This window comes from Molothrus aeneus, chromosome 2 (assembly GCF_037042795.1).
Source record: "Molothrus aeneus isolate 106 chromosome 2, BPBGC_Maene_1.0, whole genome shotgun sequence".
Classification (NCBI taxonomy): Eukaryota; Metazoa; Chordata; class Aves; order Passeriformes; family Icteridae; genus Molothrus; species Molothrus aeneus.
In genome coordinates, this window is record NC_089647.1 from 101,350,123 (window position 1) to 101,375,456 (window position 25,334).

Genomic DNA, 25,334 nt, shown 5'->3' on the forward strand with positions numbered 1-25,334 from the left:
AAAATTATTCCCTTTAAATCTCCCATGATTCTTACATTAGTTTTCCCAAATATATTTCCAGAAGATACTTAAGTGATTTGGCCTGTCTTTGTAGGAGAAAGAGCCAGGACAAAATCAAGTTCATCATACACATTAAAAAAAGAGCAGAGGATAATTTTGAAAGGAGGAGGCTTCCTCCCACTGCCCTTTGAGCTCACCAGCTCTTGCAGAAAGAGGTCATTGGCCATGTGCACGATTCTGTCCACGTGGATGATGCCCCCGATGCTGTTCACCTCGATGTCCGACAGGAACGTCAGGACCAGAATGGCCTCCACCAGCAGCTGCCTGTACTCGGGCTGGGGGACGTGGTTCAGCACTGACTCCACGTGCACTGCAAACTTGATTTCACACGGGGTCATCTGGCAAATTTGAGTGCAAATGGAAAGACAAACTGCCAAATCCAAAAGACTATCTCCTCACCTCCTGCAAGCACTGAAACATATGCTCCTCTCTGCACATGGGGGCAGAATGACTGAAGCGAACAAAGTGTTTGTGCAGCTTTAGCACTTACAGAAAGTTTTCGTGTCGCTAGACCTGATTCTGCAAACAGTTACACAACGTCCAGAGCCTGCTCCAGCCCTGCACCCCATCACACACACATCTCCCTTACACTCAGTGCTGCTGAGGCTTAGCTGGCACATTAACTCTTTGCTCCTCAGGCTGTGATCTCACACACCCTGCCTTGTACGTATCTTCCTGGCATTGCAGGTGAGTTGCAAAGCCAAACTTAGTACTGAGTTTTAAAAACAACCACCTGCTTAGAGGGGGGATTTTTAAATAACCCCTGAGCTTTGCCATGCAGGAATAGCACTATTCTGTTTGCAGAGCAGCTTAATTTGCAGTGGCATATCTCTGTGGATATTATGTTGCCTTAGGAAGTTTGTGCTTATTTTATTCAATTGCTTTAAACAGCAAAATTAGATACTGTCCAGGTTTGACAGGCTAAAAATAGAAGGCTCTTTATCTACACAATAGGGATAAATAAAGCTCTCGTTTCTGAAAAAAAAGCCACAACCCCACCATTTAAATTTGGCAGAAAATTTCAGCTCCTCTCTTCAGCTGTTACCACTGTTACCACAGCTCCTCAGAAAAGAAGGAAGCCAGAGACAAATCTGAGGGAAACACTCAGGAAAACAGTCTTGGGCACACAAGTAGTACTCTTGCACTGATGGATTCCTATTCACAAGAGTTTGTTTTATAGATGTGAATTCAAAATTTGCCAGAGCCCCTAAAGACAGAATCCAGCCAAGAAAAAAAAAAAGGAAATATTATGGATTTAAAGAGCTAAAGCTTTGGTTAGAAACAATCATCCTTAACTGGTATTTACTTCTGAGACTGTGAAGCCAAAATACACTGCCTGCTGTTGCAGCATGTAAAAAAATTAAGTGGCAAGCAACATGTCCTCTTTATTCCAGCAAGTCTGTGCTGCCTCACCTTCCCCCCAAAGGGCTGGGTCAGCCACCCTCTCTGGAGCCTCCCAGTGGGCACAGGGGGGCAGCAAGGGTGTGAAAAGGCAGGCTCAGCAAAGGGAAAACTTGTCACAAGCTCCTCCCAGGCCTGCCTGGCAGGAATTCACATGCACAGACCCAGAGAAGCTGGCAGAAGTGCTGGGGGAAGGTCTAGATGTTTTAAAAGTAAAACCAAGGATCTGTAACAGCTGCATCTTACACTGTCAATCCAAATATTCAGACATGTGGCTAGAAAATCATGGGCATTTTACTGTACCTCTCTGATGGTTGAAGAAGGAAGGACATACCCATCAATGGACAGACCATGGCACTGAAACATTTCAAGAGTGAACAGAAATTACAGTTCTTGCAAGTCAATCTGAGGGTTCTCTGTTCTAAGCCAATATGTAACAACTTTCAGTTAGGGGAAAAAAAAAGCAAAGCAAAAAAACCCCAAATGACACAAAAAGCCCTGTAAAAAATATTATTTTATCCTTCCTGAAGAAGTTGTTACGTAACTGGCAAAGATTAGAAGTAGCCTGACATGACACATCAGAGCATGCTGTGCTCCAGCCCAGCTAATGAAGCAGAGCACTTCAGGAGCCACTACAGCAAAGGCACACAAAGGAGGGAACAAATCAATGGGAGCATTCTGCTGGAAGGAGTTTGGAAATAAAAGATAACACAAAAGCAAGACAACAGACCACAAAAGCAAGAACCTTTTTTCATTGTCACTAGAACAACATTTAGTTATGTGTTTCAGATCCAGGACACCACACCTCAGGATGTCAACCACTGGGGGAGAGAAATAACAAGTGGTATAAAGGAAACAATGACAGAACCTTAATGGTGAGAAGGCAGGTTAAAGAGGGACACATCTGGGTATGTGAGGTATAGAATAGAAACATACCAAGAAGAGGAGACAGATTTTAAAATCAAAAAGATTTTAAGAATGAAATATTGAAGATAAGCATAATTCATTTTAACAGCCAGAAAAAACATACAATTACTTCCAGCTATTACATTAGGTCAGAAGTGATGCTCACTCTGCTGGAAGATCCTATTAGTAAATAGCCAAGAGGTCATATATGATTTGTCTTGGCTGACATCAACACTAACAGCTTCAGTGTAAGGGATTTTTAGAAGGACAAACCAGCCTAAATTGGTGATGCACTCTTTTCCCAACTAAGCAAGCATGAACAGCTCAGTGCTGCAAGGTGCCAAATACTGGCCTGTATCCAGCAAAGCAGAAAAACAGGTGCATAATCACTTTAAAATAAGTTAAAATTTGTAATTCCTCTCTCCTTTTTCCTGGAGAGTTGCTTTTTTTTTTTTCTTTACATTTCTATACCCCTGATATCCAAGGAGCTGGCAAGGACTTACTTTTCACTTAAAACCAACCAAACAAAAAAGGGTAAGAATGCCATACAGCTAAGAAGATCCAGCAAGAGGTCTCAGTATATTCTGGAAGAGTTAGAGCAGTTTCCTACTTCATTTCTTACAGCCTTTCTGGCCTGAAGCACAGAGCTGCATTGCAGTGCAGTGTCCTTTAGGTGCACTGACAATGTACATTAGCCCAGGGCATGCACAACAGGCAGCAGTGGAACAGAGTCATTCAGCCAAATTCAGCATTGATGGTTTCAGAGAAAAACACACTTTCAAAGAAACACATGAGCTTGTGTTAATGGAACCCTTTCATGTTCAAGAGACACCCCTCTACCAGCCATTCTGGTTTCCACCTGTCAACCAACTTCTACTCCTGGCAAGATGCCACCCCTGGACCACCACCTTCCTGAGTTACAGCTTGTTTGCTTCCTCCACAGCATCCAGCTTACCTTCTGAAGGATCTTCCACACTTTCTCATAAAAGCCAACAGGAACTCTGTTAATAGCACCATCCAGCCTTCTTCTGCGCAGCCACTGCCCTTTTCTGTCACCCCAGCTCATGTCCCCACTGGAGCCAGTTGGAGAAGAACTGGTGGGAGAGGATGGAGTACTGCCCCTCTGTAAGGACATTAAAGCTTTGGTTAGTTGCTTTCTACTATCCCAAGTGCCACTCCTGGCCAATACATTTCTGTTCTAATGCTACCTTGAAACCAAGGAAAAATACAGGCCTTGGTGTCATACAGGATGATGGGGTGGGACTGATCCTTCACCCCCATCTCTCCCCTTTGCAACAAGCTTAATTTCTCAAGTACTTCCATCATTTCTCAACAAAACAGGCAAGCACTTCAACGTGGCATAACCCAGTCAGCTTCACTGCTTGGTTTAATGCAACATCTGACTATTTTAACAAGCCCAACTTGCCTCCAGGGCAGTGTCACTGGTGTGCAAGGTGGGGGGATCTGCAGGTAGGTCCCATTCACTTGGACATGGGGCTCAGTGCTGTAAAAGTATCAAAGGATTCATAAGTCCAGCAAGAGAGGCCCTCATGCAAAAGCTCCATTAAAGTAAGTAGATTAAAAATTGACTTAATGAAGCCACAAAATCATCATGCCTGCCTCTCTGTAAGTATTAGTCTTGTTTCCTTTATTACCTTTGTTGCTTTATTATTTTACTCTACCAGGTCTGAACACTAAGTTAGGCAGCAGGTAATTTTCAAACTTGGGGCAATACCACCAAATTGCTGTTGTGATTTTCACACACACAGTCTGCCCATTCCTTGCATTCACAGAGACTGTACTCTTCTGTGTTCTCCTTCCTTTTTGACATCTATTACTTTCAGCCCAGAAAGGACTTCACTGAAAGTGCCATCTTAAATCCCCTTATCTCCAAATAAGAAGCTACCTGAGCAATGTAATGGGGAAGGAGGAAAATGACTGCAAACTGCATGTTTGGAAAGTGCAGGCTCGTAGACTCTACATAGCCAAGTTCTGCAAAAAAGTCCCCATCAGCAAACAGTTCATTTCCATTGCTACTAGTGTCCATGAGGCAGACATGGTGTTCCTTTGATGTTCCAATGTTTGCTGTTCCTTTGCCCTGCCAACTGACCGTGACAGACAGAACTTCCTGTAGCTGTGTTTTTAGGGCATTTGGGAGGTGTGCCACTGACAGTAAGTCTGAAGAGGCAGCCAGTGAGAGCTTAAGAAGAGCTACAGTTCTCTGCCTTGAAAGAAGATGACTTCTTGAAGAGATACCCATGCAACCCCTATCTCAGCAACTGGAAGCTATTCTGGGCTCCCCACTGTCCAGAGGCTGTCAGCATAAATCAACACTGCATTACTTTTACATGCTGAAGACACCTGTAACAATCCACTATCAGGTACCTAAATCTGCTGTAGTACTTTATCTGCTACAACTGCTTAAGCTTCAGAAGAACTAAGTGGATCTAAATGTGAGACTCAACTTCTATTAGGACATTACTTATAAGAATTGGTTCCCAATGGAGACAAGACAAAGAGGTAGGGTTTGAAAACAAGGTTTTAGGCAGGAGAAGACAGAAGAGGTGTCTAGAACCAAGACCCTTACACACAAACACACAGGGTGAAGAGCAGGTGCAGAGCTACAGGTGGTGTTTTACCGTGGAAGCAAACATGCTGCTGGACATGGAGTGCCCCTCATGAAAGAACTACAAAACAAAACCAGACACCAACGTCAGACAGGCAGGAGAACAGAACACAGACAAGGTCAGGTAACACACAGGTGCAAAGACAAGACATACAGAACAACCTCAGGTACTCAGGGAAAAACTGCAGCAACCCCTGGCCTCGTGCAGTGCTGCACTTCAGCTGATACCAGGGCAGCTGCTGCTGATTCCCAGGGTCACCATGAGGCAGAGCCCACCGTGCCAGGAGCCTGTTTGGCAGCCCATGTCACCCATGGAGCTCCCAGCGTGCCCAGCACAAACCACCAGTTTAAGACGCAAGCAAAAGCTCCCTGTAGCTTGGGGCTGAGGTAAAAACTGAGCTCCCTACTTCCATGCCCCATTTGTTGCAATGCCACCAGCTTCTCTTTGCATGAGGTCATCTTGCTGGAGAAATAGCAGGCTGCCAGCTGGATGGGCAGCAGTAAACAAAAAGCTGCAAGGCAAATTTTTTGCTGAAATGTGGATGCAGCACCTCAGACTTTAAGCACTTTCCTCTAATTGCCCACCCCAAGCCATGCTTTCACATTCAGTGTTAATGGTTCTGACCGAAGAAAGAGCAGCCACAAAAGAGGGAGCTGCATTTGCTCAACACTCCAGAGATGTTAGTACAAGTACTTGAAATATTCCTTGCAACAACAAAGTGTATTCTGCACCACCCCACCTCCTGCTAAAGTGTCACTACATGAGCTGCTAGTCAATTATTCAGAGAATGCAGTGAGATGTGGCAGGAAGCAGCAGGAAGGGCAAAGTGAGGGGGGTACAAAAATAAACCCAGCCGACTCCTCCTCTGTGCAAAATACCAAGTTTCCGTGGAATGTGAACCAACAAAGGAACTATGTTCCTAATGTCAAGAGAGGTCCAAGTATTCCAGCTCAGGCCCACCTCTGTATTTCAAACAAAATAATGCTGCCATCTAGTGCTTTGTCCCTCCTCCTTCCTGGAAAGGCCCCGATTCCAGCCACCTCCCTTTGACTGGGAGCCCTGCTCAGACTGACCTCCAAGGCCACCTCGGGGCCAGTGCAGCACAGTCGGCAGCACCTTCATAGCCTCCCCCACAACCATGATGATGCTGCAGCAGTGGCACAGCTCAAACACAGCAACCAGGTCTGGGGTCTCTGCTTCCCTGCCTGACCATGCCCCATGAAGAATCATTAACTGATCATTTACTGCCACCAGCAAATGCTTCATGTTAAGACCATGGAAAAATGCCACTCCTTTCTGAAGGTTTATTCAATCTGTTTCATCAATCAAAGGAAAACATCAAATATTTCCTTAGAGGAGGCTGCTTAAAGCCCCATCCAATCTGACCTTATACATTTCCAGGGACAGGGCATCCACAACTTCATTGGGCAATCTGTTCCACTGCCTCTCTCCCTTCATTAAAAAAGTGTCCTTGCATCTGATCTAAAACCACCCCTTCCGTTTCAAACTGTTGCCCCTTATCCTGTCACTACAGGCCTTGGCAAAAAGCATCTCTTCATCTTTCCTTTAAGCCTCCTTTATATATTTCAAGGCTGCAATAAGGTCTCTTGGTGCCTTCTCCCCCTAGTTTGAATAACCCATGAGGAAAAATAAAACCATTCTTACAAATGTATTTTATTTGACCACTACCTTCCTATTTATTTTAAGCAAAAGAAAATTATATCTGATAGAGACGCAAAATAGAGAAATCAAATCACTCATAATAAAACCATCAGTCACATTCATTCAGAGTATTTTGGTTGTGTTTTTTGTGATCTCTCCATATACTCAGTTGAAGTATAATTTAAACTATTGGACTTGAATATGTATGTATAAATTCTAGCAGTAATCATCCTCCATTCCTCAAGAAACAGAACCTGAAGAAAACAAAACAAGATTCCTTTTCCACATGGATCTTTTCCAAAAGGCATGTGGTCCAGTTTTGCCACTTGGGCCAAGAACAAGAACAAACACTGTATAAAAGCTTCTTTGTTCATCTGACTTTCCCTTAGCTAAACATGATAGAAGAGCTGTTTTTACAGTGTACGCCATGAATGCATTACAGTTTGTTCAAGTTCTTCTACATTCAGCATGTGAAACAAGAACAAAAGAGGAAGAACATTTTTGGAGGAAACATCCCTTAACTGCCTTCTATTTAGTGATCAGTTTTAAAATCAAAGCAATTTTGGAAATTTCTGTTATTTAGCAGGAATAAAGCCTGACATACCACAGTTCCAGACCAGCTCTATTTTCTGATGAGCATTGACAGAAAACCCTCACCTGCTTCATCTCACTCTTCAATTTAGTAATACCACTTCTTTCTGTTTTGGTTGCTCCAGAATGCCCCATCTCATGAATAGAAATTGCAGGGCTGGATGAAGAAGAATCTACAGGTCGCACTGAAGAAGCAAATGGACATTTTTAACATTCTAGGGGTAGAAAAATAGATTCAATTCTATCTAAGAAGTAAACACAAATCATTTTAGAAATGTGCAATGCTCTTGGTGACAGCATCCTTTCACAGAAATACATCAAGAGTTCAAATCTGATTGTATCAAGTAAGGGGCCTCAATCCATTCTTGGATATCCAGAAATTGATTTTCCAAGACAGCGAGCAATTGTAAATTTAGTCAAGATTGCAACGAGTCTCTGAGGGTCTACAGAAGAGCCCCGGAGACAGCTGATGGGCCAGTCAGGAATATGTGGGCATCAAAAACATGATTCTTGAAGGCAGGTTAGATATGACTTTTTAATGGCTTTTGTTCTAGTTCCATAAAATGTCTTCATTTTAAAAGTTTGCCTTCCTATTACTGAAAACTTGATACAACCTTATTTCAGGGCAGGATAGCTTCCACCATATGTGTTTTGTTTATTTCACAGCAGACATACACGTGTACTGGTCACTCATGATTAATACATTACCTGTACCTTTATTTTACATAGATCCCCACTTGTAAGGCAATCTAACTTAACATATAAAAATGAACAACTTACAGCTTCTTTCCACTCCAAACTCTTTCCCACTGAGAATATGATGTAGGAGACTTTTCATATCAAAGGGGCTTAGATTCATCAAGCTCTCTGAAGCTTCTTCACCTAGTTAAACAAAAGAAAGGAAAACAGAATGACAAATGTCACTGGGAAGACAACAAGCTATAAAGCCAGCTAAGGAAACTGTGAATGAAGTCCAATCACATTGAACTCTTTCGCTAGCCCTTCCTCTAATAAAATTAATATGTAGGCACATTTCATAGAAAATATATTTCAGGACTAAACAACAAACACTCCACAGAAATAACATTAATTGCATTAATCTTTATTATGTCCTATCTTGTACAAAATTTCACTGAAGCTCATGATGAGAAAGCAGTTGCTCCCTTACAGAACAAGATCACTTGGAAAGGTATGACAGCCATCTCCCAACAGACAGGTGCACCTAAATTCCAGAGATAGAGTATTCCATAAAGAATATCCTCTGATATTCTTTGAATAACTGGGTGCTGGTGGGAGAGAAATCTTCCATTAAATAAAAAAAAAGGGATTTTCAAGGTTTGTAACTGCACATATGAACTAAGAGGTTAATAGAAGGAATTAATACATATCAATGAAAAGATCAACCACAAAGGGTGAAGCAAAAATGATACTGTAAGTACCCTTACAATGAAGCTGCTTCCTACCTGAGCATTTGAGACTCCGTGCCAGCTCAGTGGCCATCACCTGGATTATCAGACCAATGCGGAGCCGGAGCATCTCCACAAAAAGGCTGGGCTGGGAGCGGACGTACATGGCCAGGTACATAATTATCTCCTGTAAGCATAGATCCAGAAAGGCACCTGTCAGAGTGGGTCCTCATGGCTTTCCATGCCTCAGAGCAAACACTGGCACAGCACTGGGCACAGTCCAAGAAGCCTTTTGGCACAGGCTGCATACCTGTGTCAGGACTGCAATGCTGATGTCTTGGCCACTGGCTTCATAAATGAGATCTGTGAGCTCCTCAGGGGGCAGAGGGCTGCAAGAAGTCAAACCACAGGTAGCAGTGACTTAGCACAACCAGCTGTTAAATTCTTCACTGGCATCAAATCACCCAGAACAAAGGTGCCTACAATTCTACCTGGGTGGCTGCAAATCCCTTTGAGGGCAAGGAGTAAGGTTTAAAAGAAGATTATAGCAGCAGAAAGGTATCAGCAGGAAGATGAAGGGCAGCCTGAGCCCAAGGCAGAGCTCCAACTTACGTGGTAATGATTTTCTCACGCGGTTCTGGTGGCAGGCCCACTGTAAGTTGCTTGTGGTGTGACAGAAGGTCTGTGCATGCCTGTCATAAGGGAACAAAAAGCAAGAGACCTTTCTCTGTGCCATGTGGAAGTGATATGGCTTTTAATTCACCAAATCAAATTAATTCAATTTCTTTATCAATATTTAAATGCATTTCTATTAATTACCAGACACGCAAATCCAGCAGAATGCTGTTAAATAGTTGCCAAAGATCTCCTGAGGTCAACAGGGTTATGAGAGTTTGAAAGTAGCCTGTTTCCCTGCTCAGTGAAATCAGCAGCATAATGATAAGATTAGTAACTCTAGTGGGGCTGGCAGATCAATAAAGGCTTTCATCTTTTATCATATGATAAAGTTTTGTTCTTTATTTAAGAAAATACTATTTTTAATCAATGAAAAGTTTGGCAGCATTAATTAAAAAAATCCTGTGTACTAACATATCTCCTAAAACAAACACCCAGCATACTGCATCACATTCCTGATATATTCTGAAATAGGTACTTTCCCCAGTACCACAGTGTTTACTCTTTCATATTGACCTCCTTTAAAAGTGGATGTTCAGTTTACCTGTTTTAGTATCCTGAATCAAAAAACATCACAGAGCAGTGTTGCTCTGATTTTGAAGAGTCTATTTTTACTCCCTTAACATGGAAGAAAACAGATAATCTCTATTCCTCCTCCCCAGTTCTTTGTCCTTTTCAAGTTATCAGACATGGCTTTTTGTGAGCATGTCTTACTGCTCGTCCATTGTGTCTTGAGAAGGCAAAAAGTTCTGTGCTTAATGAAGTACCATGCACAGTGATTATCACAAACTGCTCCCCACACACAGGACTGTCACTAAAACAAGGCATCCTAGATGTAACACAGACCCTTGAAAATGGCCAGGAGTTCCAGAAAAAGCCCCTCAGAAATATGCAAGGGATTACTAGAAAATTAAACATGTGCTTTTAGAATACTTGAGAGGAAACCTTTTTGTAATGATCAAAATCATGTCTGTACTCTTAATAGTGGATTTTTCCTGTTACCACTTAATAGTCATGGGTATTTAAATGGTTCCAAACATCCACTCATAAGGCAGACTGTTGACCCAAGGGGATGGAAATGGGGAGAACATGTTTTTGTGTCATCACTAGCACCCTGACACAGTAGTGTTCTGAAAGTGTTCATACCATCACAACAGCAATAGACAATTACCAGGGATAACTGCAGCATTCAAAGCACACAATTAAGCTTCTCCAATTAACAGAGATGAAATGAAGCCTTCACAACTATTTACAGTGTGATATTCTCGGTCCATGCCAACATTAGCACAGTTTGCAGTACAGATGAAAGATAAAGATGTAGTAAGACTCTAGATCAGAAAAACAACCAATATTTAATTTAAAATGCTGCACTATGTATGCTGCAAAGTAAAACCAGAAGGATAAGCACAAACCCCAACAGCAAACTGGTAGTTTAGTCTCTGTTCCCAGGCAGGAAGCTGAACCAGGATTATTTGTATTTCATACCTCAGCCAGGACTTCAACCCTCTTTTTGAGTATGCCAGAAATGTAGCGGATTAAGCCCCATTCCTGATTGAGGCCTGCCTTTCTGTAGAGCTCATTGAGGAGGCAGTGAACAGTGACACCATACTGTCCATCCAGCTCTGTGTCCCAGTCAGCACCTCTGCCACAAAACAAACAGGAGGTAATTGTCATCAGGCACAACGCTGAACTTTACCCCACGGCTGGATTTCGACTGCTTTGCTCACGTTGGTGACAGAATTAAATACCAAATGGGACACCTGTGCCTTCACCACAGACTGACTCTATGTGGACAAAATCCTCTTGATACCAGGAACTTTCACACTGACTTGAGCACTCACTCAGCTGTGAGCCAGCACCTTGAAAAGGAACTACCTGAAGGATTTCCTACTAGACTTTAAACTGAGCATTCACACGGACAGTTTGCTGCAGGAACACTCCAGGTAGTGCTTTGTCAGAGCAGAATTCAACATTATCTTCAGTGCTGCTGAAGACTACACCCATTTTCCAGATCCTTCAGGGGGATTTTTTAGCCATTCCTCTTTCTTAGCTATTAACCAAACTTCTGTGTTGCTTATGCCATTACTGAAAAAAGCAAAGGAGATTTCTCTTCTTCTCCTTTGAAATTCACTTTTGAAGTTTGCTTTTGAAATTCACTGCATTATGGCTTTTCTTTGGTAATGTTCTGAACTGTTACAGAATGACTTTTCAACTCCTGCTGACAGAGTCCACCAGAGGTCCATCTGCCTGCTCAACAGAGTCTCCTTGATGAAATTACTGGTGTTACATGCAGTTAAGCAACTAAACATATTTTTTATAGGATTTCCTTTACTCTTTAAGAGAGGATGCTAAACATTTTGCTTGGGAAATCAAGAAGATCAAAGATGTCCACACAGGAGACAGACTAAAATAAACAAAAATGCAGTCTTTGTAGCAGTAGGGAAGACCATCTGTGATTAACACATACTTGTCTTTGCACCAAAAGCTAACTACCTGACAGGTTCCAGCAGTATTGTCCTGCATAGGAAAAAAAAAAGCTCAATAAATACACTTCAGAAGATTATTCTGTTGTTTCTACTTGCACTTTGTTCCCATCAAACACATTAAATAGCAGGTGTTTACTAACTCCAGCAGATGGGTCCAGACTGCTTCCAAGAATGTTTTAAAAGTACCAAATTTTAGCCAGTTGTATACTTAAATGTGAAAAGGGATTTCAGATGAAAAAGGGAAAAATTGTGAACACTCATTAAAATTGCATTTTGCCTTTAGTTAGAAAATGACAAGATGAATTTTCCCTCCACTTTCATTCTTGTGTATGAAAATCACACCAAATCTTTGTGAACATCAAATGGAGTGCCACAAATATAGCAGAGTGTGTTCTCATACATGGAAAGCATTTGTGCATCTAATTTGTGAGCCCTGGAGACTTTATGTACTTGTAACTGTGAGCCAATCAACTCTAGAATTAGCACAAGTCTTCTTTTGTATCCAAATAATTTCTGTAATCAAACTAACTGAAAATATGCTTGTTAAAGCACAAAATATTTCCACTGTCCCCTCACAAAACACAACCTGAACAGTGGAGACCTTTTGCACGAAAATAATCAGATAGCTGTGACCAAACTTAAAGATGCTGAAGTTCACACTCAGGCAGCTTACTTGAGTATATGCAAGATGTACAAGATATCTGCTTGATCATGGAGTGTTGGACATTCCTTCAGCTGATCAACAAGCTTCCTGCAATCCAAATCACCATGACCATCTTTAGGTAAGTGCAAAACATTTTCATGGTCCTGATAACAAAGATGGATGAAAAATCACAAGACATGACCTTGAAAAAAGTAGCAGATCTGTAACTTCCTGTAACTTCAATTAAAATGTCATTAAAAAAATCACAACAGTCTTGCAACAAAGCTCTGCACTTGAAATACAGACACATCACTTAGTTCTTGCCAGGGTACTGCAGGCACAGAAAGGAGACTAACCCCAAGAAACACAACCCCCAGAATGGAACCTTGTATCTATTTTTCTTTTTTGACAAAACAAAGAAATCTGGATACTGCGTACTTTCATCTGCATACTTTTCCTGTCATCTTATGTTACTTGTAAAGAGAAAAGTAGAAAGATAGTATTCTTCTTTTGTAGAAATAATTTAGAGCTTTTTGAGTTCCATCTCTAACCTGTATATAAGTGGTTCTTTATGAATGCAAATATTGCCATTATAAATTTTAAAAGGTTATGAAAATAAAATGATAATTAATCAGATGATGGATGTAATCTTATGCTGAATTCTTGGATGAAAAGAAGTTTTGTTTTAACAAGCTGTTCAGCAGTTTATATAATCCTAAAATACCATTTCCACAAACAGAGCCTTGTGCAGAGCAGAATCCCTCAGGAGGGAGGATACAAGCTCTTTTAGCCATTCTCAGCATCTGGCCACATATACCAAGACAAAACAAGTGCCCAGCACAACCCCATCTTCATGCCTTGAGGTGGGATTTGGCTGGTGCCCTAAGGACATTCACACATTCCCTCTTGCCCAGATGTTACTATAAGCAGCATTTCTTGGAAAACATCTCTAAAGCCTGTGAACATCCTGTCCTTCCCCTTGTGTTCAGCTAGAACTAAAGACAATGACTTAACTTTTGGCTTTTAAAAATAAAGCAATCATTATGTTCTTTTCTGTTTTGCACATTCAATTAAAAACTTTCCACTTGATAGTGTCTATTTGACTAAAAAACCTTCATCCAGCCAAAAAAATAATTTCCAAAACAAGGGAGTGCCTTGGACAGAATGGCTTGTCTCTGAAGAAAAATGAGACCTGGCATAGGGTTTGGAAGGAAAATACGAGGAAAGGCTACAGCATTGCATCCTAAACCCACAAACAGCATAAAAATTCCCACACTTTACCTTTGTCCCAAAGAAATGAGGATTATCAACAAGATTCAGAGACTTTCGGTGTGTGTTCAGAACTTTAGTGGGAAGAGACATAGACACAGCTGGAAAGCAAAGAAAAAAATGACTGTTTCAGTTACATGAAAATCAAAAACACCTACATAAGGCAGCTTGACTAGGTAAAAACAACAAAAATACCTCCAAGAGTCAAAATACAGAGGCAGTGCTTCTGAGATGCTGTGCATGGAACTGAGACAAGCTCATGTTCTGAACTTTGTCTCCTTGCAGGTTTGCTCTGAGAGCTTCTGATTTCAGCATGTCAAAGGCTCAGGAGCTACATACTCAACTGACACCTCTTATTTGGCCTGTGACTCCAAAATCCTGCAGCAAAATGACCCGACTCTGCCAAGTGTTTTAAACATTTCAACAGGAAATGAGTGGAGAAAATGGCCTAAGACTTCATAATTAAAATTGTAATGCTAAATGCAGGATAATGCTCTGTTACCTTCATATGCTGAATTCAATGGAGGATCAGATGATGTGGCACATGAAAGATGACAGAAAAACCTAACAGAAAAGCTTGGAAATTATTAATTTACACTGAAGTTAAGGGAAGTCTTCCATTGACCAGGGCATTGAATACTACATATCTGCATATAAAACAATGCATATGTCTGAATCTATTTACAAATTCAGCCAAAGTCTTCTTTTGGTGTATATCCTCCAATCAGGCTATCAGTAATGTAGAATAGTTAGAAAGACTGTGCTCCCTCTCCACTCCATTTGTTCTTACAAATTTAGAAAGTACATGTGAGTATTTATGTTTTTCTTGTATTGAAACATTTCATTTCACAGCAACTTTATTAAAATTAAAAGTACATTTTGTCTGCCTTTATAAGCAAAGACAAAACAATTAATTAACTGATTTGGGTCCTAAAATTCTATCCAACTAAGAAGCTGTAGCAGCTTCCATAACATTAATTTTGATTAAATGTTACATTTCATTGCAGGATTTCTGTGTATACACCTTGGCACGGGATACTGGGGGAACAAGACAGCAACAACTTTAGTCATTCTTACTTGTTAAGGAATTTCTTGTTTCTTTTCTATAAGGAAAGAACTAGTGGCACAAGTATGTCAAAAGGTATAATTTTTAAATACTTGAACTTACCCCTTGTAGCAGCCAAACCAGGTTTTTAAATTATTATCACTAAATAAACAATAGGGAGAAATACCTGGAACTTCCAAGCCCTTTGTCTTGGCCATTATTGACAGTATCTCTTCTGTGGAATGATTTGCACTGAACACAGGAGGTTCAGTTGTTGTCTTTGAAGTTGGAGGCAGGTATGACTTCAGGGCTGTGCTCTGCAGGACATCATTTATATACTGATCCAGCTCATCCTGGCTATCTAGTGTAACATTCATAAAAAAATAAAGGTTTCTTAAAGGTAAAAAAATCACTATTTACCATCATCACTTTCTTATTCAAACACACCACTATATTATTGCTTATTTATAAGGGCACTCAAATATGCAAAAATAGTGTAAGGAAGAGATTTTTTAAGCCAAAAAAATTGGAAACAAAAGAAAAAAAAAACATTTTTGACACTGAAAACACATTTAGAAGCTAGTTTTGCCTGTGAAAGGAATCAAAAGGGGTTTTTATTTTGCTGGTAGATCAGAGAACACAGCTGGACTTGATGACTGTAAAAGTCTCTTCCAACTTGTATGATTCTAAGATTCTATAATCCCTTCCACACAAGCTCTTGTACATGACTCTTCACAGTCCTTTTCCCTCTAACCTCTTCCACACCTCCCCACCTGCTGACTCTCCAGACTCAGCTTTGCTGTAGCAGTTGCCAGTCAATGCCACACTACAAATGCAGGAAGAACACACATGAACTCCTTCTCCTGTCCTCAGGTGGATGCACAAGAAAACCAAATGACCATCAGCTGTGCACAGAGCAGACTCTGCCCTGTAGGCAAAGCCAGGCTCTGCTGATAGAACTTGACAGAGAAAAAAATACCAAGTGAAAAAACACTACTACCTTTTTCACAGAAATCTGCTGGGTAGTCTCCATATTCACTGTCAGGACTATTACAGTTGTCATTACGGTCATCAAACAGTTTTAGGTCACAATCTGGATCCAGGAAGCTCAGATATGTATGGAAAGAGGTGGTAAGAAATTCTGATAGCTTGCCTATCTTCACCCTGCAAAAGGGGACACATGCCAAAGAGCATTAACATCCACCATTCTGATACTGATTAATGCTCACCTAGCTTTCAACAGCTCTTCCAAAATTTATGAAACCTACTGTTCAATCCACCTTTGGCAACTGTAAAGCCACAGAAACTGACACTGAAAAATAAAAAAGGAAAACAACAGTTGCACATCCAGCTGGGTACTTACTGCTCTAGGTACTAATTGATTTTAACAGTGCTATGGTAATAGGCCTAACTCAAAGACTAATTATGCAGGGTGCTGTATGTTCATATGAAGAGAGACCCTGAACTCCAAGGACCTGAGCTCCAAGGATAATGCATAAGAAACTGGGGCTGAGAAGGCCCCATGAATGTGTCTTTTCACAGAACTGGGGGCTGCTAAACCATCTGTGCTGGTTTTAGGGATAAGACTGAATGATGGGGCTATGCTTTGGATTTGTGCTGATAACACAGGGATGTATTAGTTACTGCTAAGCAGGGCTTACACAGCATCCCAGCCTTTCCTGCTTCTCACCCCACCAGCACAGCCTGGGGGATGCACAAGATGCTGGGAGGGGACACAGCCAGACAGCTGACCCCTGCTGACCACAGGGACATCCATACCATAGGGTGTCATGCTCAGCTTATTAAGCTGGGGGAAAAATGATGAAGGAAGATGCTCAGGGATACACAAGTTTGTCTTCCCAAGCCATAGTTACATTTGATGGAGTAAAACTTTCCTGAAGATGGTTGAACAACTGCCCATGGAAAGTGGTGAATGAATTTCCCATTTGCTTTGCTGCATATGTGGTTTTTGCTCTACTTACTAAACTCTCTTTATCACAGCTCACAAGTTTTCCCACTTGTATTCTTTCAATTCTCTCCCCAGTCCCACTAAGGGGCGTGAGGGTGAGTGGCCACGTGGGGCTGAGTTGTTGACTGGAGTTAAACCATGACAAGATTTGATTGTCAAAGGAAGATACTGATTGAGAGGGAAAGCAGAAACAGAATAGGGAGATACTGTGGCATCATATTTTACACACAGATGAATGGAACACTCCAGCTTACAAGTACTACATGCAATCAATGTTTAAAACATGTCCAGTAACTGTGAAAGTAATTTACTTTTTAATAACAGAAGACCAACCAGATTCATATTTCAAAGATTTCATATTTCAAAGATTTCATATTTCCAAAGATTTGATGTCTGTTTTCTTTAACCATTAATGGCAGTCAGAGATGGTACACTTTTTGGGAGACAGATCTTTTCCATTGCACCCGAGGCCCAGCTACCATTTGATTGCCACATAATAATTAAAGCTGAAACCTCCTTCTCTACAGTATTCTAGTACAAAGTCTGTGCACTATCACAAGTACAAAACTGAGACTTTTACAGGATTTAATTTTAAAAATCACAGAGATAATAATTTGGGTATTCTGACATTACCTTGCACCTCCAAAATAACCATCTTCTAATTTTCTTATTGTGGCAAGAACTGCTGGATGAATGTCAGTACCATCATCAACTAAGAAAGAATAATGGAAGAAGCTCGTCAACACATTCTTAAATTATCTCATCCAAATACAGTGTATTACTGGGTGTTGTCTACAATGTAAATCAGGCAAATTTTAAGCAGAACCCACAATTGCTATCAATACTAGCTTATTCAAAAATCCTAGACAAACAAGCAAACAAAACACAACCCCTGGATAAGTTCTAAAGACAAACACCAACCCACTCAAGACAAGTTCCAAAGGGATTTCTATTAAATTTCTTTAGACAGAAATAGCATGGAGATGGTTGGTGACTGAAGCATATGAAGAGAAACATAAGAAAACCAAAATTAAGTATCACCATGTAATCCAAATTCAGCATAAACACGAGAAAATTAAACTGTACTTCTGATGTTAAAAATCCTGCTACCTGTCTCCTCTCAAACCAACATCCATCCTATCCTCCTGCAGTAATCTGCTTGAAACTGAAAATTAAGTTTACCAAGCATTGTGTGGGTGATGGGAAATGTCAAGGTTGGTCTCCCTGTCATCCTCCAGCAAGAAGTGAGGTAAGCCAGCTCTGTCTTGAGCATCTCCACAATCATCTGATTGTCTAGAGCCAGATAGAAGTGATGCTGGTCAGTAAACTAGAGAAGAGAAAAAGACATCATAGGGGTAGTTGTTAGTGTTTTCTTTTTTTTTTTTCTTCCCTTAAATCATTCACAAAAGCCATATGAGCTACTCCTGACCACAACACAAATGACCTGAATTAACCTGAATTAACAAGGCCTCAGACTGTGACAAAGAAATCCATGCTCGTGCAAGAGTCCATTTTCTTACACCTGTAGACTGACCATCAAAGTAAGCTGTACAAACAAAACCTGGGCAACCACAGCCATGAGGCAGAATCTTCCCAATGACCAATTACACTGAGCTATGATCTAGAAGATGGAAGTACTCTAAATGTGGAAAAAAGCTAACAATAGTAACACAAACAAACAATAAACAGGCTTAAGTGCACACTGGGGACTGGGAGCTGTATGTCTCCAGTAACTGCCTATCTCTTGGGAACCATCCAAAAGTCAGGCAGAACACAGAAAAGCTGACAATTCCTGAGGAAAAAAGGCACATGAAATGTGCAATGGCAAAGTGCTGCTCCCACTGCAGCAGGAAGCCAAGAACCACAGTAAGAGACTATTGTGGCTACTTCAGGAGCTGGAACCAAAGAAGCTGGACAAATAATGGAGAGTATGTCAGAGCAGCCACAACAAAAGTTAAGCAAACCCATAAGCCTTAGGGAGGGGTAAGTGCATAAAGAACATGGAAGTTCAAACTGACAAAGTCCTGAGAAATTTTTTCACAGAAGGAATTAGGAACTAGCCCAAACAATCCTTGAGCCACTCACAGTTAGCTTTGGTAATTCAGGAAGAAAAAGTCCCAGAAATCCAGAGACAAGGAAACACACCTTTAAAAAGGAAGAGCTATTTAAAAAGTCAGTCCAATTCCAGCGTGTGGAAGCAAAGGAAAACAAAGCAAATTTGAGACAGACAAGATAATTACAAAATGATAAAGTAAAATGGTCAAAAACCAATCTCAACAGATTAGTCCAGTTTCCTTCTTTGGAGCAACCAGATGGTAAGTATAAGAAAGTGGCTGACACCTGCCAACTTCTGCAAAATTCAGCTCACACTAGTGAGCTGACAAAAATTCCTAGGAAGCAGAACTACTTTTAAAATTGTTCTCAGAAGGTAGTTATTAACTGTTTTTTCAGAATTACTGTATCTGAATGAAGTCAGCCTTTGCCCCACACCTAATCAATGTTTTCACTAGAAAAGAGAATGAAATACAAATGACAAAATCACAAATTTTGTGGACACTAGTCAAGATCAACAAGATGATTTAATTGCTAATCTTAGGAAGGTGACATTAAACATTAACTCCATCCACCTCAAAAAAAAAGTCAGGGGAAGTGTCTGGCTTCAAAGTACAATGGAAAATGTTATGGAGGTTTGAGTAAAACTTTGAATAAACAGGAATTGTTACTGTGTTGCTAATGTAAAGATAAATGCCATTTTGGAATATCCTAGTAAGTATTAAAAATATCCTTATTTGATACATGACGAGATTTTAGCAGGAATATTGGCTCCTACTTACACAGTAAGATGTGAACTAAGAGGTATTTTGAAAAAAAAAATCACATCTCTAAGGACTTTTTCCCTTATTTACAAAAGTGAAAATTGGTACAGGGAAGTAACACAACAACTAACATTTTATACAGCTGCTTGTGACCAACTGACATGGGGAAGAATGAGGAAGGACCTACATTTTTTGCAGTAAATCTGATTTGTTTGGACATTATGAAGCAGTACAGAAGCCTTCTACAGAGTCCACTGAATGCCTTCAGCTGGAGTTTAAAGACTTCATTAGTCAAACATCTGTTTAGAAGGGTGGATGCATTCTTTATCCTGCATCAGTTGTACATGCTTGGAGCAAGGGACTCCCTGGCCATCTAGTACCAACTGCTGAAATAATTCTATTGAAATAAGTGTGTTGCATTTCATTAAATGTATCAATAGGAACCATTGATTCTATGAGGAGCAAAACTTTCAGCAACATTGAAAAAATTCACTAAAGAGAAAAAAAAACAGAACATCCATTTCTCAGCATTACTACCCCTTCAACAACATAATGAAAAGATCACACCTTCACTTCCTAAGGGTTACAGTATTTGGCACACTTATGTGGTACTAAATTTTTCATCAAACAATTGGTAGAAAGATATATTAAGTGATATACTTCTGCAGAAACTCTTTCATTGATTAGAATGTTGGTGTGGGCAGAGATCAGTAACAACTCTGTACTATTGATTCACTGTGCTCTCCTAAGCCAGAAGCCAAAGAAACCAGACTCTGTATGACTGAAAAGAGATTTATCAGCAGTTCTACCATGCTGATCATCCCATGCTCTTAAAAACCCAACAAAGTAAAGCCCATCTGCTGTTTCAGCCCTGTTCTACCTAAGGTACAATGACAGCAGGGAAAAGCAAAGTGCTTCACTAATGATTCACCATTAAGAAAGGAGTGATTTTCCTGTCAGCTTTACATGCTTACCTGAGGGGTAAAAGCAAATATTTGATTTCTTATCACGTAGAGCTTGGAGGTGCCCAGCACTCCTATGTGCCGGTGTGGTCGGCCACTTAATTTCATGTTCTTGTTCCGGCCTGGAAAGGAAAGGGAAAAAAAAAGCTTTACTAACAACTCCTGTGTTTTTCCAAAATAACCACTTTAGACAGGAAAATCTACTCCACTAATACCAGTAAGGCAGAAAAGCAGTAACAGAGGGTGAGGCTACAAACTACAAACTGGTTTTGTAGCAAGCAGCAATATAATAACCAGAGTCCTTCAAAGGCCGGATTAAAAATTAAAATTTTGGCTTCACTGGTCATGGATATGGTCTTATAGTTACAGTCATTGCTCAGCACCCAAATCTTCCCCACCAAGAAGGTGAAGATGTGATATTACAAAAAACAAAGCTATCAACATAACCCAGAAATTCCAGTGTTTTCAGATATAGGACCTTAAAAACTCACGTCTGCAGGCTAAATCAACACACAAAGTACATCTAAAAACAACAAAATATTTTCATCAGGCTTCAGTAAGCTTCACTTTTCTCAGTAGAGCTTATTAGCAATGATCCACACTCCAACCTTTGCACCAGCAGCCAGGAGCTGACTTGGATCTTTCTGACAAGAACCAAACAACCACAGCCTGAAAAAATACTAATGTGAACATTTCCAAGGAAGTCACTGTTAAAAACAATGTGTCAAATCATCCTACTCACACTCCCCCACTAGTGAAAGAAAGCCATTATGGATTATAATAAAATAAATGTAAGCTTCAGCAAAACCCTGCAAATGTTTCATTTTTTTAGAAGAACTTTGAGATGAAGAGCCAGATTCTTTCACAGAAGCTTCTCTGTGTAAAAGGCATACTTTCTAAAATTTATCTGGAGGCCCCATTACTTTGAATGATTCCATAAAAAGCTCCCTGTTAAAACAAAAAAAACAGGCTTACAAACAAAAACCACCACAACAAAAAATGTTCACCCCATGAACAGCATCAGCATTATCTGTAACCAAATTGCCATGGGAACACGCTCCAGACTGACAGAGAAGCAGGATACAGCTCCCCTTATCCAGACAGCAAAAGAATCTACCAGTGCTGAGTCACCCCACCTCAATTTTATTTTATAGCAGGCAGTATCCACAGTTTTAAATCATGAGTTGCTGGCATGCCTGAAGAAGTAAAACTAAGTTAAATTAGGAATACATGTAACAAACTTTCTACCAAGACCCAAATAATTCCATCAAGGATTATCAAGAATAAGTTATAAAGTTATAAAGAGACTTAACAACTAGAACCAGTCAGAGCTTTGGAGCATTTATTTAAGTCAATTCAGGCTCTGAGGAAAACAGGACTTGAGAGCCACTGCTGAGGAAATGGAATGTACTTAAAGTCCTGTGTTTAGAAAAGCCCTAAAGGCTTCTGGGTTTGCAACAGAGACAGAGAGTTTCAGCAGCTTATCTCAGCTCCAGGTTGGAAGGAACTTTAGCAAGAACCTGACAGCCCAAAGATGCTCTGATAGCAGCACAGCTTCCCTGATTTGGAGCAGAAAATGTCCCAGACTGCCTGCTCAGAAGATAAAGATCATACTGCCCAGTTTCCAGACTCAAATGACTTCTCAAAAGAAAAATACTTGATTTTTTCTTCTGTGTTCTACCAGGCATTTTTTCAAAAACCAGTTTCTCTGTGGAAATAGTTTCGGGAGGACAAATGAAGAGTCAGTTTTTGTCTAACTCCAAGGGCACGGGGAAACTTGTATTTTCTTTGCCATTTCTAATGAGGTAATTTTTCTACCTCTTTGAGTATCTAATTTAAGACAGAAGTTTTAAGTTGGTTAAGCTTCTTAAAAAAATACCTTGTCTGGCAGCAGAGAGGCTTCCATGTTGAAATACTTACCCAGCATGGTGTAGAGGTTGCTGAGGATGCGAGCTGGCTGCACCCTCAGTGGATGGATATCAGCAATGCTCTGAACATTGATTCCACGGTCTTGCAACAGATTCTTAATTTGATTAGATTCTGCCAAAACAGTTACTGTGTAACAGAAAACAAAAACACAAGTGAAAACCAATGTTCTACTCTTCTTAGCTGACTGTCTCTGCTGTCACCTCTCAACAAATGCATTTAGCTAACTAAAAAGGTGTGAAGAGCTCACTTTTTTCTTAATTTATGGATTCATGAAAGCAAAAGGGATTGTAATAGGGCACCTGACAGATTTTAATTCTCTGTTTCTCAGTATTTCTTGCTATTCCTGTCCACTTTGGACAACAGTCGTGGTCAGAGGGGTCAGAAGAGTCCTCTGAGGTCTCTACTCAAACCTCCTGCTCAAAGCAGGGTCAAAGCTGAAGTTAAAGCAGGTTCTTGGGGACTTAATCAGTTGCTTCTGATTTCTTTGAGTACCACTAGTTTGGATCACACAATCTCTTTTAGAAAAGAGTTTCTTTTAGGACTTTCCCCCCATAGAACAAAGGGAAAGATGACTTGAAAAATCTTTGTTCTTTTAACACAGTACAGTATAACAATGCAGCCAAGTCACTGGGGAACAGGTGCTGTTACTTGTGTAGCAATACATATTTCAGAGGACACAAAATGGCAGAGGTAGGGAGGAAAAAAAATTCCCTAATAGAGGAATTTACAATCCAGGCCCAAAACCCATCTCTTGTTCCACTTGAGGTTTTGCCCATGATAAGTGGCTTATTGATTTGGGACCAGTAATGCAGTATTCTTTGTGCTGTTAATACTTGCCAAAGAATGCTAAAAATAAGCGAGCACTTCTATTTCTATTAGAAATCAAGCACTTCAAAATAATAAAATGCTACTCCCATGAGGCACCAACAGGGGGTAAACAAGCACCAGGCCAGGTCACAGGATCCTTGACAAAGGCTACTCCTGATAAATGAGCTGGTTGCTCTTTCAGCATAGTCCAGGCACTGGAAAAGTCTTTAAGACCTGAACTGCTGGGGTTTGCTCTCTACTTAATTTCTGGTTTTGGCTGCTCTTGCACAAACTAAAGAGGCCACTCCCTGCAGCAGCCAAAAGCTGGTAACTGGCTGCCTCACCTCTGTGTACAGGGATACTCCTCACTCAGTGCTCTCTGGTTCCTCTGTAAATGGGCTACATGAAACCTGATTAACCCAATTCATCTCCTTCAGTCCTGCTTCTTCTCTCTAGAAACTGCCAAGATTTTCCTTTTTACTACAAGATTAATTTTGCCACTCTCCAATTCCAGACAAGTCTTAAAATTTTAACAATTTTTTAAGTGCCTTAAACCTGATCCTCCCTCCTGGAAAAAGGCAGCTAAGCAAACAAACTCTTTCTCCTTCTCACAGTGTCATCAAACCATCTATGTCCTATGCAAAAAATATCCACATTATTTTTAAACACATCTTTCATCTCTCCTGTATACAGGGACTTTGCCACCACATGATTCAATTCACACAGAATGTTCACAGAAATTCCCTCACCTTGTACCACAACATCAGGTTTAAATCCTGTGGAAAATCTCCTGTTTAAGGGATCAATTTCACCTGCAGCAAGAAATCCCTAAAACAAATGCAAAAGAAAGAAAAAAGTAAGGAAACAGAATTTAAGCAAAAGGCTTCTGACATATAGAATAAATCCTAACCAATTTTCATATTTTTTCAGGACACCAAGACTTAAAGCCTGGTTTGTCTACCCTGTCCACAAAGTAGTACATTCAATAAAAACGATGGCTGCAGTATTTTTTGGAAGAACAAGAAAATTGTTCTGACTGACACAATCTGCATTCAGAATTCCTATTTCAGAGTTACAACAACTTACATAATTTTACCAGGAAAGTGATTTTTTTTTTGTAGCTCCACTGATATATTTGTGCTTCTTTTACCTAGTCTGACTTGAATGTGTCTGACTAGTAGATACATCATGCCATAGAGCAAGGAATAGCCTAGTAAAGCTGAAATAGCCCAAAATCCTGGCTCTGGAACAGCCAAGTCAGCTTGGGCATACTCCTCTATTCTAACCATATTCCAGACCATGTGACAACTTACTCAGCTTGATTAGAAACAGACAATTGCTTAGCTATATTTAAAAAAAAAAAAAAAAAAAAAGGTCCTGAAAGCTTAAAGTCAGCCTTTCATGGTTCATGTACATGTTTCTACTGGAAAACACACTGTCCCCTACCTGTCAACCAAACTGTACTTAAAGCCCAAGCCATCTCAAACAAAATGAAATACAAGGTTATCTACTATGCAAGGAATAATTACCTCTGCTAACAGGCAGCTCAGGACATACAACGATTGGCCCCAAAGATGGGGCAACTTTCCCACTGGGACACGATCCACCGAGTGAGGATTTTCATACTCCTCGTCCACCTGAAAACAAATACATAAGCAAGAAAAATTACCCTAAAGTTGTGAAGAACAATCAATAACATATAAGTATTTGCAGACACACAGTCTAACATCAACTCTTTCAACTGCCCTTACTACTGACATAGAGATGTAATGGTTTCTCTTCTAAGGCTATGCATTTTCGGGGACAAGAACTACACTTCCTTTTTGTACCTCTTCCCACCCTTCAAAGCTGGAGGATGAATGGAGACTGTGCATGCAATTATAGCTTTGGTATTAGCTCTTCCACTTTCTTCTCACCATGCCTTTGCTGCCTTCCCTCTGGGCTGAGCATAGGTAACTGGGTGTCTGCTTTCCAACCCCTTCCAAGATGACACGTTAAATTCACTGATGTCTACCCAGCTTTCTGAAGCAAAGGTGCTTTCCAATATTAAGATTATTCCACCTTTCCTGTATTAGCAAGG

General features: G+C 40.4%; 1 protein-coding gene across 1 annotated transcript in view; it reads right to left on the reverse strand.

Moving 5' to 3' along the window:
* PHKA2 (phosphorylase kinase regulatory subunit alpha 2) overlaps positions 1 to 25,334 on the reverse strand; it is a 44,876-nt gene that overhangs the window by 4,413 nt on the left and 15,129 nt on the right. Inside the window, exons 12-30 of the mRNA XM_066545404.1 lie at positions 24,784 to 24,891; positions 24,004 to 24,082; positions 22,439 to 22,573; positions 20,531 to 20,640; positions 17,923 to 18,067; positions 17,374 to 17,452; positions 15,772 to 15,935; positions 14,959 to 15,132; positions 13,739 to 13,827; positions 12,488 to 12,621; positions 10,814 to 10,970; positions 9,266 to 9,345; positions 8,964 to 9,042; positions 8,711 to 8,840; positions 8,028 to 8,129; positions 7,314 to 7,432; positions 3,323 to 3,490; positions 1,765 to 1,818; positions 198 to 398 (exon numbers count right to left, since the gene is read on the reverse strand). Coding sequence (XP_066401501.1) covers positions 198 to 398; positions 1,765 to 1,818; positions 3,323 to 3,490; positions 7,314 to 7,432; positions 8,028 to 8,129; positions 8,711 to 8,840; positions 8,964 to 9,042; positions 9,266 to 9,345; positions 10,814 to 10,970; positions 12,488 to 12,621; positions 13,739 to 13,827; positions 14,959 to 15,132; positions 15,772 to 15,935; positions 17,374 to 17,452; positions 17,923 to 18,067; positions 20,531 to 20,640; positions 22,439 to 22,573; positions 24,004 to 24,082; positions 24,784 to 24,891 — 2,307 coding nt within the window. The remainder of the gene's footprint in view (positions 1 to 197; positions 399 to 1,764; positions 1,819 to 3,322; positions 3,491 to 7,313; positions 7,433 to 8,027; positions 8,130 to 8,710; positions 8,841 to 8,963; positions 9,043 to 9,265; positions 9,346 to 10,813; positions 10,971 to 12,487; positions 12,622 to 13,738; positions 13,828 to 14,958; positions 15,133 to 15,771; positions 15,936 to 17,373; positions 17,453 to 17,922; positions 18,068 to 20,530; positions 20,641 to 22,438; positions 22,574 to 24,003; positions 24,083 to 24,783; positions 24,892 to 25,334) is intronic.